The sequence below is a fragment of the Pituophis catenifer genome, unplaced genomic scaffold (assembly GCF_029215685.1).
Source record: "Pituophis catenifer annectens isolate HBS135680 unplaced genomic scaffold, rPitCat1.0.hap2 SCAF_3, whole genome shotgun sequence".
Taxonomy (NCBI): domain Eukaryota; kingdom Metazoa; phylum Chordata; class Lepidosauria; order Squamata; family Colubridae; genus Pituophis; species Pituophis catenifer.
In genome coordinates, this window is record NW_027256883.1 from 160,206,859 (window position 1) to 160,222,489 (window position 15,631).

At 38.1% G+C, this 15,631-nt stretch overlaps 1 protein-coding gene across 2 annotated transcripts; it reads right to left on the bottom strand.

Moving 5' to 3' along the window:
* Positions 1-2,121: 2,121 nt before the first annotated feature.
* Positions 2,122-15,417, bottom strand: ATP6V0B (ATPase H+ transporting V0 subunit b). 2 transcript variants are annotated; one of them, XM_070939624.1, is made up of 8 exons: positions 15,280-15,417; positions 8,965-9,013; positions 6,923-7,006; positions 6,508-6,585; positions 5,973-6,042; positions 4,851-4,902; positions 3,635-3,825; positions 2,122-2,697 (listed from the first exon to the last, which is right to left on the bottom strand). In XM_070939624.1, exons 1-8 carry the CDS (start codon positions 15,344-15,346, stop codon positions 2,671-2,673), a joined length of 618 nt encoding a protein of 205 aa, XP_070795725.1. In that variant the 5' UTR covers positions 15,347-15,417; the 3' UTR covers positions 2,122-2,670. The 2 variants fall into 2 exon arrangements, with proteins under 2 accessions (XP_070795725.1, XP_070795726.1); XM_070939625.1 differs by lacking the exon at positions 15,280-15,417 and adding an exon at positions 9,438-9,474.
* Positions 15,418-15,631: the final 214 nt, after the last annotated feature.

The following is a 15,631-nucleotide window of genomic DNA, read 5'->3' on the forward strand; positions in this document are numbered from 1 at the left end:
TGTGTATGTGAAGTTTCCGAAAGATACCCTAATTAATTCATGAGCCATGAGCCAAACTTCAAAAGAAATACAGTCATTTATTAGGAGCACCATTTCGGCAATATTCGGATGCAGTTAGAACTAATCCCATGTAGATTTACGTTCCCCTATGACCCTGTCTCTCCCCTCCTCCCTGGCCTTGTCATAAATCACATTCTCCAATTACCCACTTTGGCTGGCTGTGAAATCCAACACCCTTCTTCTAATTGCGGAAAGAAAGCATGTATGGAATGTAGCTTCCGTTAGGGAAATCAATTAGCTCTATCAGTTCTCCCTCCCTCCTGCTCATGGCAACTTGAAAGCTTTGCAAGTTGGAGTGTGCAGCATTCGTTTTATTTCATCTCTCAGCAGTATTGTTGACCTTAATATCTTACTGCTGGTGGCACTTTTTTTTATAGTAGAGCCATTCTTATTGGATAAAGAGCTTAGGAGAAAGAGCAATCAAACCTTCAGATGCTTCATGTGGGATGCCACAGGGTTTGGTCTTGTACCTCAGATAAATGGGACAAGATCATTAATAACTATACAGGGTGATGTCAATGGTATATCACCAATTCAGGCCAAGTCAGAAGTGTTGTAGAAGACTTACTACTGCAAATGGAGATACAAAAATGGGCTAAACCCTATCACAGTGATGGTTAACCTTTTTTGGTGCCAAGTGCCCAAAGCATGAATGCACATGCACATGCCAGAACCCCCAAAATGCAATGCGAGTGCCCCCCACGCATGCACCCCTTTTTGGGCCTGGAAAGCTTCCTGCACCAATCTGGAAGTCAAAACAGGGTGCAGGGGCACCGTGCGAGCCCCCCCACATCCTGTTTTGGGCATGGAAAGCCTCCCGCACCAACCTGCACCCTCTCATGCATGCACCCCATCCCCCGCGCACGCGTCCCTACATAACCCTGCCCCCCACGCATGCGCGGCAGAGACCCAAAGACCAGCTGGCCAGCAGTAGGTACATGCGCATGCGCGGTGGAGCTGGGCTGGAGTGATGGCTGGCGTGCCCGCAGAAAGGGCTCTGCGTGCCACCTGTGGCACGCGTGCCATAGGTTCGCCATCACAGCCCTATCAGGTTAAAATGGCTGAATATCCATAAAAATTCAGCTTCCAAGAAATTTAAGTTTCAAGCTTTGTTCTAAATGAATCCATGTTGCCTCTGAAGGAATTCTATGAGTTGCTGGTCCTCCCTGACTCACAGTTCCTATTTGAACAGCAGGGGGAGGCTCCAGCTAGGAGGCTTTTCCCAGCTCCAGCTGATGTGCCAGTAATGCCCTGATCTGGAACAGGAGGCGTTGGTGACAATGAGTGTCACCACTTGATTGGATTACAGTACAGCAATACATTCTACACGAGCCTCCCTTAGAAGCTATAATGATGCAAAATGCTGTAGCTGTAGCTATTAGAGCCTGCTGCTGCAAAAACAAACACTGATTCTATGGTTGCTGCATTACCAGGAGGTGTCCAGCGTTGGCACTGAGTGAGATCAATTATTGCTTCCTCCAAAGAATCTGCTTGCCCTGTCAGATCAAGAAAAGGCCTGCCGGGGGCTCTCCTCTTCTCTCCTCCCTCCCTCATCTTGAGAGATAGGAGGTACATGGCAAAAAGGCAGGCCTTCTTCATAGAGGCTCCGACATAACCCCCCCAAAAAATGCTGCATCCAGAGACGTGCTTGGCTCTTTTCTGCTGGCTTCCAGAAAAAGCTTTCCAAGCCTTTCTTTTCTTCAGGACTTTGAAGTACAGTCTAGATATATGCTCCCATCCTTTTGCATTTATAACATTGATGGGTTGTTTTATTGGTGGTCTGAGTGGATGTGGGTTTTTTAAAATGATTACTGATACATACTGTCCAGAGTCTGGAAATTGTGGTAGTTTAGAACCTTTTAAAAATAAAATGAACTAAGTAAATAAAATAAGATGTAATATAGTGCCAAGCATCTTAGAAAACAATTTTCTTCTGAAAAATCAAATCAGTTTTGCTTTTTCTGCAGGGTTTGAAACTACTGTTGATGTAGTACAGATCTTTCACCAACCATAGTTCAAGCAAAACATTTAATACTTACTATTAACCACAATACAATATACTTTCATCATCATTGATTTTAATAACCAATCATTTATGGTTCAGAAAATCACATTGTTCGTTTCTTGTGTCCCTTCACATGGAGGTGTGTGTAGAAGGGGCACTATCCACAGTCTCCAAAGCCAAGAGCTCAAGCCAGTGCCACCATTATTCAGGGGGAATAAAAATCAGCCATCAAAGCCAGGATAATAATTGGGGCACAGCAGCAGGGAGCACACAAGAAGGGCATCTACTTGGGACAAGAACAATTTTCTTTCATAGAACACTGTATTATAATTGGCAGTGATTGCCACAGAGAGTGCAAAAGGCTAGAACACCTAAGGCTCTTTCCAGCAAGGCATCCAGCCCCTTCCTTCTGGAAAAAAAAAAAAACAGAGCAGGAAAAAGGCAGGGGGAAGAGAAGGATAAATTCTCACAAACACACATCAATTATTCAGTTTTGTCCATGGCCCAGTAGGTGAAGATCACAAGAAGAACTTTATACATCAAGCTCCTAGGCCACCAGGAGACATTAAATAAATATATACAGGATCTGCAGTTGGCAAAAGAGTTTAGTCACCCATGTTCACTTTAGTTGTCTGCAAAATACAAGAAAAGCAAAAGATCAGGAAAATCCTATACTTTATGAATTACATATTGCTAAATCAGTTTTGTGTAATGGTTGGACTAAGAACAAGGAAGTCTGAGCGCCAGTCCTCCCATGAGCTTGAAGCCAGCTGGTGATTTTGAACTAGTCACTCTCTTCTCAGTCTAAGAAAGACGGTATCGGTAAATTATTTCTGAAAATGCTACTAAGAAACTTTATTTAGTCAGCAGAAATCAGAGTTGACTCAAAGGACCATAAATAGCAACATTCTCTCTAAACCTATTCCTTAAACATGATTCCAAAATTCATTAAATTGGGGGTGGGGAGTGGGGGCAGCTTTCCTCAGCCCCCCTTACTTATGTCCTGAGTGATCAATGTCTCAATGCCAGCCATGACAGTTATGACTATCATATTTCCTCACATATCATCAAGTAACAGATTTGTTTATGTGCAGTAATGTGGGCTTTTTAAAAACAAATATTACAAATCTATCTGTTTGCGATAATGAGAAAACACAACAGTCTTGGATGAGAGTAAGGAGCACTAGAAAAAAAGCCCAGGAGGATGAAATGAAAAATTCAGATCAGTGCTCTGATGCAAATGGAAGACTTTCCCTGGAGAAAATGGGTTGAAGCCATACAATCTTACTAAAACATACTGAAAAGTTGATTTCTTGCCTCTTTCCAACTTTTGGAAGTTGGGGTGGCTGTAGGTGCCCCTAAATTCACAGAAATATTGGGAACTGCTCTTTATTGTATTAATATAACTGCCTGGGAAACTGGGACTGTAGGAAAACTTAGGAAAACGGGGATTGTAAATGTATTAGGGCTTTGTTGAAAACTAACTTTTTGTTTCTATACGAGAGTTGAAAATCTGAAAAGTTATAACGAGCAGACTATCTCATATGGAGAAAAATAAGAGTGGCTTACCTGCAGGATTGCTACAATGACTCCAAAGAGTCCAATGGCACTGCCAAAGATTTCCACAATTAGGATCTTGACAAAGAGGCTGGGATTCTGGGCATCTGCTAGTGCAGCACCACTTCCCACAATGCCCACACATACACCACAGCAGAGATTGCAAAATCCTACGGTCAAACCTGCCCCAAACATGCAGAAACCTACATAGAGAAAACGGCATTAGGAATGGGCAGTATCCAATGGCATTTTCAAATTGTCAAGCTTTCAGGACTTTTCCTTGAGAACAGTGGAGTAAAAACATGATCTGAATGTCCAGTTCATATATGAAAAGTTCATATATGCCTTTGAGGTTTGCCATAAGAACATTACTGCTATTATGGTGGTTTTGAACCATACAGATACAGCACACATATTATTCTGATCTCTTCAATGGTAATCTGATAAACCATGGTGACGCAGTGGCTAGAATGCAGTGTTGCAGCCTAACTCATTGCTCATTCCAGGAATTCGATCCTGAACAGCTCAAGGTTGACTTAGCCTTCCATCCTTCCAAGGTCGGTAAAATGAGGACCCAGATTGTTGGGGGCAATATGCTAACTCTGTAAATCTCTTAGAGAGGGCTGTAAAGCACTGTGACACAGTATATAAGTGCTATCGCTATAAGCCCCCACTCCAAGGAGACAGTCGGCACATTAGAAATTGCTAGTACAGCATGGAATAACAAGAAAGTCAGAAAAGGGGAAAGTCAACTTGTAGAATCCATATGCTCCTTACTGGTTACATACATATTGTTTGATAGCTTAGCAGGATAAAACTTCTGCAATGTTTGTGTAAAGACATAAATCCAACTAAAAAAAGGGCCAGAATTTGGTGATAAAAGTCATGCTTTTTGGTGGGTTTTTCCAGATTCAATCCCTTATAAGGCTGGGAAAGATTTGAAATCCTGAAGGCTAACATAGACCAGAATGAGAAAATGTGATGGACTTATAAACTCCTTTGATTAGATTCCCACAAGTAAAAAGAAAAACTAGTTAAGATATGGGTTGTCACAGTTATAGTTAATGCATTAATCATAGGGCACTATACTTCCTATACTTATACAGATAATAGCATGACTTGGAAATGGCATTTCTTAAGTAACTAGGAATCCATGATCCTCCTACAAAGGTAAGAGCAGTTTTTCCTACCCCCCACAACCCCAATCCCACCTACAAATATAGCTTACCTGCATGATAGTTCTGGGGACCAATTTGCTCAGGGGTTCTACCACTAAATTGCTGCAAGGAAAAAAAGCATTCTATGAAACAAAAACATATTTCCAAACAGATTGGAAAAATATCTCCCACCAGAAGGATTAGATATAGCAATTATAGCCAACCCCACGAGACAAAAACCAGGTCTAATATGTGCCCCTGCTCCCACCCCCAGTGGGGTGGGCCTTCAAAAAGCTGGCTCAGATCTATGGTTGCTATGGTGGCTATGAATTTCGCAACCGCTTCCAAATTTTCACATAGGGAAGGCAGATTAAATTCTACCAGCTCCTTAAATCTGAAAAACCAATCCAGACATAGCATCAAGCATCACAGGTAGTTAAGCTGCTACATAGCAGGAAGGCTGGTAGAGTGGCAGGAACCCCAACTCATGCTCAAGGCCCAAATCACAAATAGGGTACGAGCCCTGGCATTAGGATTTACCAAAACTAATTTCTTTTAAAAAATGGGGCAACTGCAGACCGTTTAGGATAGGTTATCTCTTAATAAAGGAGAACTTTTGGACCAGTGTTGATAACTTTTGATAGGTAGTTTTGATAGTTAATAACTTTTGGATTAATATTTACTTGGAACCGTCTATGGAGTTTTACTTGGGACAAATGAAAGAGAGTCTGCTCATAAAAATAACATGTTTGTAATATTATAATATTTTGCAATATTATTTTTATTACCAGATTCTCTTTCATTTGCAATGGAGATCACTAATCTTGGCAACACTGTCTAATGCTTTAAAAGCATCTGGCCAAGCTTTTATACTCACTGATGATTAGAGAGGTTACCTTAAGGGCGGCATATAAATCGAACCAATAAATAAATAAATAAATAAATAAAATAAATAAAAGCTTGAGCCATGTTTGCTATTTGCTATCTGTTATGTGCAATTATTCACTATTTAGCACAACACTAGAAATCTATTGATTGATTTGATCCGTATTATGGTTTGGAATACTATAATCTACTTTGCTTTCCTCTCAGGAAACAAATGGATGAGGTTAACATCAAACCAGACATATCTGAAAAATGGTACAGTCAACTTAGCTGAGAAATATATCCCTCTTATACAAAACAGTTAATACCTCGGCCATGTTGGTAATCACAATAGCCATGATGATTCCATAGATGGCCACAGCTTCACAAAAGATTATACTGCAAGGAGAAAGAAGAGTTTATCAGTTGAAGTGGGGCAAAAAAATTGGCTATCTTCCCCAGATTATAGAAAGGAAGGAAGGAAGGAAGGAAGGAAGGAAGGAAGGAAGGAAGGAAGGAAGGAAGGAAGGAAGGAAGGGCTTTTATGCCCCAATGCTAAGGTTCTATCCTAGATGCCATGGTGACAATAGGATATACTGTACTGCTGGATTTTGTACCACAAAAAAGCCTATTACCAGCTTCATTCTGTGTATGCTTACACCATGATTTTGGGGTAGGGTTTGGGGAGTGGGGTGTCACTGAAAAAAACATTTTTCCTTTAAAGAGCTTTGTTCCAGTAAGTGCCCCGAAGATTTAATTACACTGCTATCTGGAGAATAACATTGTCCAGTGATCGGATGTCCTGGTGACCTTTGTAGTTTTCAATATGTCTGTAATACAAATGGAGAAAAGAGCTTTTCTCACCTGACCAAATTTTTGGTTTTGATCCTAGGTGCTTTGACACCACCTCCAATGATGCTGGATCCAGTGATGTAAATCCCCCTAAAAACAGAATGATTAGATGGACAGCCTTCACCATGTTGCACAGATAATTTGGAATGTGCCAGTAGATGGCAAATAGTTTCTTCAATTATGTCTGTGGTAAATTATTTATTCATATAATGCTCTATGCCGATCTGTATTTGCCTTTCCATTATGCAAGACAAAGTATCTTACATGGGGCCCTCAATTGTTTCCAAGCAAAAATTAACTGGGTTTGAGGCTACTTAGTTTCATATACCATTTTAATATCAGTAAGTGAACTCAAAAGCAGAGGTCAGCTGCACTTGCCAGCTAGCAACAAGAAGAGAAGAGAGATATGAAGAAAAAAGATACTCACCATGCCGCTCCCACCACTGACAATGAAATGGATAACCCAATACCCAGGTTAGACCACATATATGGAGAAGTCTCTGTCAGGAACCTATATACAGAAGAATATCTTAAAATACGCCGTGCCCCACCCATTATGGTATATGAAATCACTGTTCTCACAAAAGAAGAAAAGGAGGAATCCTAGTTAAAAACACTGAGAAAAGACTTTATAGTTGTAGCTTGGCTATAACAATTAGTCTATTATTCCATGTCAATGCACAAAAATATATCTTTTCACTCATGCAAACAGGCAGTAATACCATATTAAGAAAAAAATTATTTCTGAATGAGACAGAAAAAAACTATAAGAAAGTTGTGCTGAAGGTAAGTGTAGCTAAGCTGGCATAGTAATAGATAAAAGCTCATGAAATGCAGCAAGCAGTGAACTTGTTTGATCCATCACCTAACAGGACACCTGCAAATCAGCTCCAGAATTATATTGTTTCCCACTTTTGCTAATTCTGAAACTGACTGGCAGACTTATATTCTAAGACTTCTTCTGGATTCTTAATTCTATCCATCCTGGATTGTTGAGCATGCATGGACAATTCAGTCAATAAATGTTAGAGTAATAAAAGCTTAGGAGCCGAAAGAGTCAGAAGCTGTAAATAAATTGAAATATATTCACTTCTATTATAATAATACATCTGTAGCTATTTGTTTTGGTCAAACGTTTTTAATGGAATCAAGAAAATTATATGGCAATTCATCCTGTAGCTAGTTTATTTCTGCATTTTCAGACATAAATTTATGTAGAATAGAATAGAGTAGAACAGCTTTTTTGACAACTGTGATTAGATACACAAGGAATTTGTCTTTGATGTATACGTTCTCAGTATACATGCAAAAAAACAAAGTAATAATAATCACAATAACAAAGGATAATAATCATAATAATGATACCAATAGAGAAGGTAGTGGAACAGATGAGAAGGATAAAAATGATACAGCCATACTATATGGATAATATACTTAGACATAAGATAGAACTGTGGAAATTAAGTGTTCAGCAGAGTGATGGCAAAGAAAAAAACTATCTCTGTCTCTAGTTGTTTTGGCATGCAATGCTCTGTAGCAGCATCTCAAGGGGAAGTTTAACACTTTATGTCCAGGATGCACTATAAGAGATTAATTCAATTTCTATTACCTGCCAGTTTTGCCATTGCAAAAAATTTGGTAAACTAAAATATATCTTTCTTTGAATCAGTAGTATATAAAAATGAGATAAGCTGCATTGACTGAAGTTAACAGCAAAGGTCATTTTATTCTTTTCTAACCTGCATTTCTTAGTGGTAATAATATTTTTTCATGATAGTTTACCTTTTTTTATTCAAGTAAGTTTTGGAGAGGAAATACTAAATGTGTATTTTAAATTTTTCTCCTTAGGTTTACCTATTCATGTATATAGTCTCCCAATGCCCTTTTTTACTTTAATTCCCCCTTTTCCTGATTATATTAATATAATTATATTATAATTAAGAATTATTATAATTTTCATTATTAAAACATTACCAAAGAGGAATGCAAATCCTACTATTTTGTAATATTCTTTTCTGATCTTTGGTGAATTTAATAAAATTGTTTTGGGGCAAGAAGTAAAAGTTTACCCATAAAAATAGGCTACCAACACTGAATGGCTTGTAAACCTTACCTAGCCAAGCATAAGGACAAGCTATTCATAAATAATAATAAAAAAGGTTAGGGTGCCAATTGACGAGTTGGCAAAATGATGCTATTAGCAGAACTGATTAGTAAAAGTGAACAGTGCCATTAATATTGCTGTCAAGAACTGCAGTGTGGATGCAAACAGGCTAAACTTTGCTTACTCATCTTTGGGGTGCAGCACTGCCAGATCTTCAGGAATCCATAATCCAAGAATTTGTGAGATACACTGGCCAATTACTCTTAATCTCCATAGCACCTTTCCTGAGCCATCATGAAGAATATCCATAAGCCATTTCCCCCCTACTACTTCAATCCCCGTTTGGGAAGAAAGGGACAACTTACCATGCTACATCGAAGCGAAAGCCCAGGTCAAATATTGTATAGCAGATTCCTGAAAAACAAAAGCAAAGTTGAATGTTTCGACTTTGAAAGCTGAAGTTAGTCCCTACTTCTCAATGCCTGAAACTGTGACGGTACCAGTATTGAAACCATCATTCTCAGAACAGGCAAATAATATCAAGTCTCCACAGGGAAAAAAAGAAAAATATGTAGGTTTCTTGTGTAATTTCTTCATCTAATTTACACCATAAATCTTCATAAGGCCAAATTACTTTTCAGGATAAAACTTTCTACTTATAAATAATTGGGATGAGCATAGACCAATTATTGAAGACCAAATATGCCAAATATCATACACTATAGCTAGGGGGGAAAAGTCATATATGAAGCTCAGAGTGGAATTTTCAGAAAAATGAACACTTCGCAAAATTAGTTAATGACACACTTATGGGAAATATGTATCAGCATATACTAACAGAATATGACAACATAGTCACAGGATACAAGTATTCCATCTCATTTGTGAATAGTCCCAAGCACACTTTTCCACAAAGAATCTTAAGAATTTGAGAAGAAAGAAAGAAAAGTTAAGGGAGGGCTTAACAAGATTCCCTATAATATCAAGGAGAAATAAGCTCTTGAATCAGGAGAGCAAGCTTACGTTGGTTTCTACAATTAATTACTTAAGAAAAAAAGCAGTAGATGGCATTTTGATCTAAAGAAACAGAAAGAAAACAGAGATAGCATTACAAAATATGTATGCATTAATTCATACTTTAATCTTTCTACTCAGAGTCTATTGGGGTGGCTATAGTTATCAAGTCAATTCACAAGAGTTTGCATAGTTCCCATTCCTGAATATTTAAACCACAATCTAACCACCAAGAACATGAATCTAGAAATATCCCTTTATATGTTGAAAAGAGAGTGAGGAAGTAAGTCATGAATCTGGATATAACAACCAGTAATTTAGAGTTTATTCAGAAACACCTTGAGTCTCTGTGCAGGATAGGGTCCCGGTTATATTACTATAAACAAAACCTCCTTTAAAAATACATAACTTCTCCCAAGTGACAGTCTTAGCTTCAAGCCATGCAAACTCCATATCCTTTACCCATCTAAATTTAAAATATATCTTAACACGTATTTATTTGTCAGAAAAACAAAGGTCAACATTTTTTTCTTTCAAGTATCAGTACCTTGCAATTATAGGTAAAAATTAGAGGCTACTAGATATAGGCATAGCTTTTGCACCTGATGCTTAACTAATATAAATAGAGACTCTTTTGTAGTTACTAAAAATGTAGATTTTGGGCAGAAATATGGAACAGTGTTTCCCTACTTCCAATTATGTCATTAACACTTCAGTGAACTCACAAGCTGTATCCCTACCTGTTTATGTTGTCGGCAGTTTAAGAAATGGCCAGTCCTACCACATATTGTGCTAAAGCCTTCCCTTTCAATTATCAGATTTAAATTACTAAATATCATTAGCAATCAGGTATTTTATACATCTGAAGTACCATGAAAAGTTCTGGAACTTTCAAACTAAAAACTGCTATTCGGTTTGGACAAAGGAGCCCTGAATTAAATTTCTCTTTAACCAAAAAAAACCCGGACAAGTTTCTATGTCTAGTTTCTGAAGCAAGTAATTTCTCTCACAGTCTAATCTTCCTGATCAGATGTATTTATAATATCTAATTTGCATTATGCATTATTTCCCAAATTTGCAACAGCCCCTACACCAATTAAGTCAACAATGGATACATCAATATTTCTTTGAAGATTTTTTGTAAGATTTTTGCATTCTCTCTAATATATCACTAAACTAGCAAGACAGAATTCTACTTCAGAGCCTTCTGTTTACATATTTCATACATACTCATGGTTCATATTTTTGCTTAACTATCATTTCTTTGAATACAGCACATATTTCGGCTAAAATGTAAATTATCTCTGACGATGCCCAAGAAATTATATGAGCCTTTTTAACTCCCAAAGAAGCTTACTAAAATAATACACCTAATACATCTAATACATGTAATACATCTAAAGACTTAATAGGAGAGAAAAACATCCCTATCATTAATCACAAAAAAGACATTATTCAGAAAACACATGCATTTTAAACTGGCAAAATAAACTTCTCATAAAAAAAAACACAGGGATGAAACGAGAATGCATACATGACAGAATTGCACAACAGCTTCCTGATATTTATGTATCACATGAGACCCTGTGGATAAATATGAACACTGGAGAACACTATTTCTCTTCTGTTATCAAGAAAGAATGGAGCAAATTGCAAAAAGAAGTTTCCAACCATGTGTAGATGTTGGGAGCTTTTAAAAATTCTTTTCTTGCTGAGTGCTAGATGAAAACTTTTCTCTTAAGCCACCCAAACTAACTGTACTGGTAGGCTCAAATAATCAAAAAGTAATTTGGTGTCAGCAGTTACACTGACCTCCAGAAGGTACCAAATGACTGGTTCTGACAGCTTAAGGGATGGAATACTATGTATGCAATTCTTATAGAGCTTGGTAATTGTTGAAACTGTCAATATGAAAAAGGGAGGAAATTACATGGCACATTTAAGGATGCCACTCCCAAAGACTAGCTATATTTTTCCTTCATGATTAAGAGGTTGTAACCAAGTATTCTATAGCAACAGTTGCCCAATTCTTATACATAATACCAAGAGAACAGCTAGAATTATGAATAAATTTTACTGAATATACTATAGCATGGGTGTCAATGTTACGCGACGTCATGTTGCCATCATGTAATGTTTCGCGACGTTTTTTCGCTTCTCGGACCTGGGGTATGCCTAGCCTGCGTGTGATGCATCCGGCCTGCGGGCCTCCAGTTTGACACCCCTGGTACAGTGTTTATTTGCTACAGTTGCATTGTATGCCTTCTGAACAATCCCCTATGTTTCTACATTCTACTTTAATAGAGAAGTATTGAAAATTTAAAGATTTTTCATATTTCTCCCTTTGCAAACCATATACACTATAGAAAGGATTTCTATATTTGGATCCTATACTTTCTCAAACAAAGAACAGAATTTAATTTTATGACTACCACATCCCTTCCTTATCAATCATCCAGTTTGGTGAACAGGATTTAGCTCAGGGGCATGGATTTTCTAAAACAATTTCAGAATATGAATTCAAGATTCACTGGCAAGAAGATAGGAAGCCACTATAAGACACAAGTTTAACTGAAAAAGGAAGAAGCTAACTTCCCCTTTGATATGGAGTGGAAATCATACTAAAAATGATTATTCCTAAAGCACCCAAATCATCTAAATGAGAAAACAGAACTAAGAGTTTCCCTTGCCCGCTAAGAAGCCAGAGAAATGCATGCAGGAGAGGAAATCTTGGCGGCAAATATCTACAAGGACAGAAATGGAGCAAGGTTAAGCAGAAGAGGATGTTATGTGTAGGTGATGTTCCCAGCAAAAGCCAGTAAGAAATTTTGATTTCCAAAATAAGTTGTGCCCACTTGCTAAAGTGACCTTAAAGGAATACAGAGTTGAGTTAGAAGGTCAAACTTGAGTTTATGGTTTATCATTTCTTAATCCTGACTGAACAAGTCTGAACCACATCAACCGAACTAATGCAGCTGAAGATCCCAGGTTCACTGCAGGCTCATCATTCTTACTAGGTGAGCTGCTCCAAAGACCGTTGACAAAACAAACTAAATGAAGTTTACTATGTACACTTTGCGTAGGATTACAGCAGTGATAGAAATAGAGACTTTTCATCATCTAGCAATGCTATTATTAATAGATCCCAAGAAATCACAGGTACACAGCAGAACATATATACCATTCAGTTACACAGCAGCTTTCCAATAATGTGTTTGATAATCACCTGCAGAAGTGTGGAAGTTAAGGTTTAAGTTAAAGCCTGGAGACATGCAAGAGGTTTCTCTGGCAAGGGCAAAATACTTAAAAGTTCTTCATTTTGAATCTCTTATCAATGATAAATATGGAACAACTCAAAAGAGGGTTTTTTAAAAAAATAAACGATTAAAAAGCATTCAATTATACAAGCATTCGCCATATATATTTTGTCTTATTGATAATGGGAGCATATGATACTGATTCCAGTTGTATCTGTATATGCCTTGCTATTGCCTCTATTTTATATATCATTTGAATTATGTTCTAATAATAACTTTTAACACAAACTTGTTAAGAATATTCCTTAATACAAATCTTTGAATACTAAAGTGCTGGGGGCAAATGGCAATCTCTCCAGCCTAATGAAGAGCCATTTTTAGGTATTTCCTAATCATACTTTTGTTTTCGCATGGCTAATACCACATAATAGTTTTGTCCAGCATAATACACATAGACTTACAGTAAATGCTGTTGAAACCTTTCCATTTATGAATTTTAGTTCTCATGTTGCTTCTGATTTTATTACATGTACACTTCAATGAACTAGTTTTTAACTACTAATGTATTCTTGTGAATCAGATTTTGAGCACATGAAAAGTTAAGGCTGAGACAATGAATGGGCTTCTACCAGCTGACTGCCGTAGCATTCAGAAAGATACGGATAACATTAACAGGATCTGGCAGATGGAGAGATGGTGAGCAGGCTCTAATCATGAAGGCGATGAGCTGTGATCGACCACCAGGTAGATTTCAATGTTCAATCAGAGGAGTGGATCATATTTAGAATCATTTGTATAGAGCTCATTTTGATGACAATGATCAAAAATCAAATTTTGGCAATGAATTCAAAGCAAAGACCACATATGCCAGGAAAACTACAAGCAAAGTAACTAACTGAACATTATATTCCATTAAATAGGAAATTTCTGAAAAGTTTCTTCAGGTTCAGCAATGCAGCAGCTACCCATTACATATGGACATCCACACAACTGAGACTGTGGGTTATCTAAGAGAGATACATAGGAGTATAAGATTTTTTTAAAAAATGATATAGCAGCATGACATTTCTCATTATAGATACTTCATTGTACATACTCAAAAAAAGAAAAAAATCTTGTATCACTAAAATGTAATGTGGCATGTAGGATCTAGTCTAGCCTTAAAAACAGAAAAGCTCAGAGGGTTGCTACATGGAAGTTAGGTTGTGCCTTATATAAATGCAAATGTTTATTTAATTAGAAATAGTATCTAATTAAAATATAATGATTTATAACCTGAATATTAAATATATAAGATAAATACATGGATATATTTTTATCTAAAATGCAAGCTTGAAACCTTCCTGAACATATATCTTTGTGCCTTATCTCAACCAAAAGATTAAAGATCAACCATCCTTGTTTATACGTAAACAATACTTATACTGCTAGTGGACATTCCATATTAATTTTATACCAAAGGTAACTAGGATGAAGCAGTTAAATGTTTTACCATTAAACATCTTATCCGTGGTTATTCTCCTCTAGAAATACCGTGTTTCCCCAAAAATAAGACCCTTATATTTTTTTTGAACTCCGAAATAAGTGCTTGGCCTTATTTTCGGGGAGGTCTTATTATTTTGGGGTGCGTGGAGGAAATCAGAGGAAATGGAGGGGACCGGCTGCGCATGTGTTTAAATACACTGCTCAAAAAAATAAAGGGAACACAAGCAGAAGACATCCGAGATCTGAATGAATGAAATGGCCTTATTAAATACTTTGTTCGTTACATACAGTAGTTTTGTGTTCCCTTTAGTTGTTTGAGCAGTGTATAAACTATTGTATGTAAAGAACAAAGCATTTAATAAGGCTATTCTGCTATACCCTTTGGCACCCAGAGATATTCATTCAGAATCATTTCATTGTCAAGACCTCAAAGCCACTAAGAAAACTCTCTTGTCTCTCACTTAACCAGAAATGAATTGGGATTATTAGACACGGAAACATCTTTTAGGTGTCTTATTTTTTGCAATCTCCCCCCAGCAGTTTCTAAAATGGGGAGGATGGCATGAGATGGAAAGGCAAAAAAAGCACTTCCTATCGACAAAAAGAGAAGCGTTAAAAGAGAACCAAACCACGTTCGGGTCCGGACACGGGTTCAAATATTCCTTTCGGCCAGAGGAGGCTATATTCGCATATATACCCAGCCCCCTACACCCCGCGCTGCAGAACCACAGCTTTTCCTCACTCGGGCATTTTGAGAGGCGACTGGGATGCCAGGTTAGCCTCTCCTGCGATCTACTTGCCCCCGATCCAGGATCAGCGACCTCACACTAACTCGCATATAAAGAAAGGGGAAGTAAGAATCCGGCAAGGAAAGCGGGCGTCCCCCAAACAGCAACCTTGGAGCCTCTCGCTTCAATCACTAACCGATGCCGGCGATGGCGGCGGCCGCGCTCAGCCCCAGTCCCGAATACAGCAACCCGAGTCCGGACATGGCGGAAACAAACCCTGTACGCGGACCGGAGCCGACCAGGAATCAGCCGACCCTGTGACTGACTGACTAACTGACAGACGGACCCCGCACCACGTGACCGGATTCAAGGAGCTACGTGAGTCTCTTGGGATCGTGGGATTGGTTACTTTATCAAGAGGACGAAACTACAATCCCCACAGTGCTTCTGTCTAGCATTTTCGCTTTTCCGGCGACTTTTCTATATCGGGATTTGCTGTTGGATGAAAAATTCCCCTACTGGTGCAAAGGGGTACCGTGGCGTTCTAC

What these genes read in the sequence shown, in the direction of transcription:
- ATP6V0B (XM_070939624.1), bottom strand. Translation starts at nt 15,346, where the DNA reads ATGTCCGGACTCGGGTTGCTGTATTCGGGACTGGGGCTGAGCGCGGCC. An exon ending in CGCCGCCATCGCCGGCATCG is followed by an intron (nt 9,014 to 15,279) that starts GTTAGTGATTGA and finishes TTTGTTTTTCAG; the next exon opens with GAATCTGCTATACAATATTT. An exon ending in TGATTACCAACATGGCCGAG is followed by an intron (nt 4,903 to 5,972) that starts GTATTAACTGTT and finishes TTTTCCTTGCAG; the next exon opens with CAATTTAGTGGTAGAACCCC.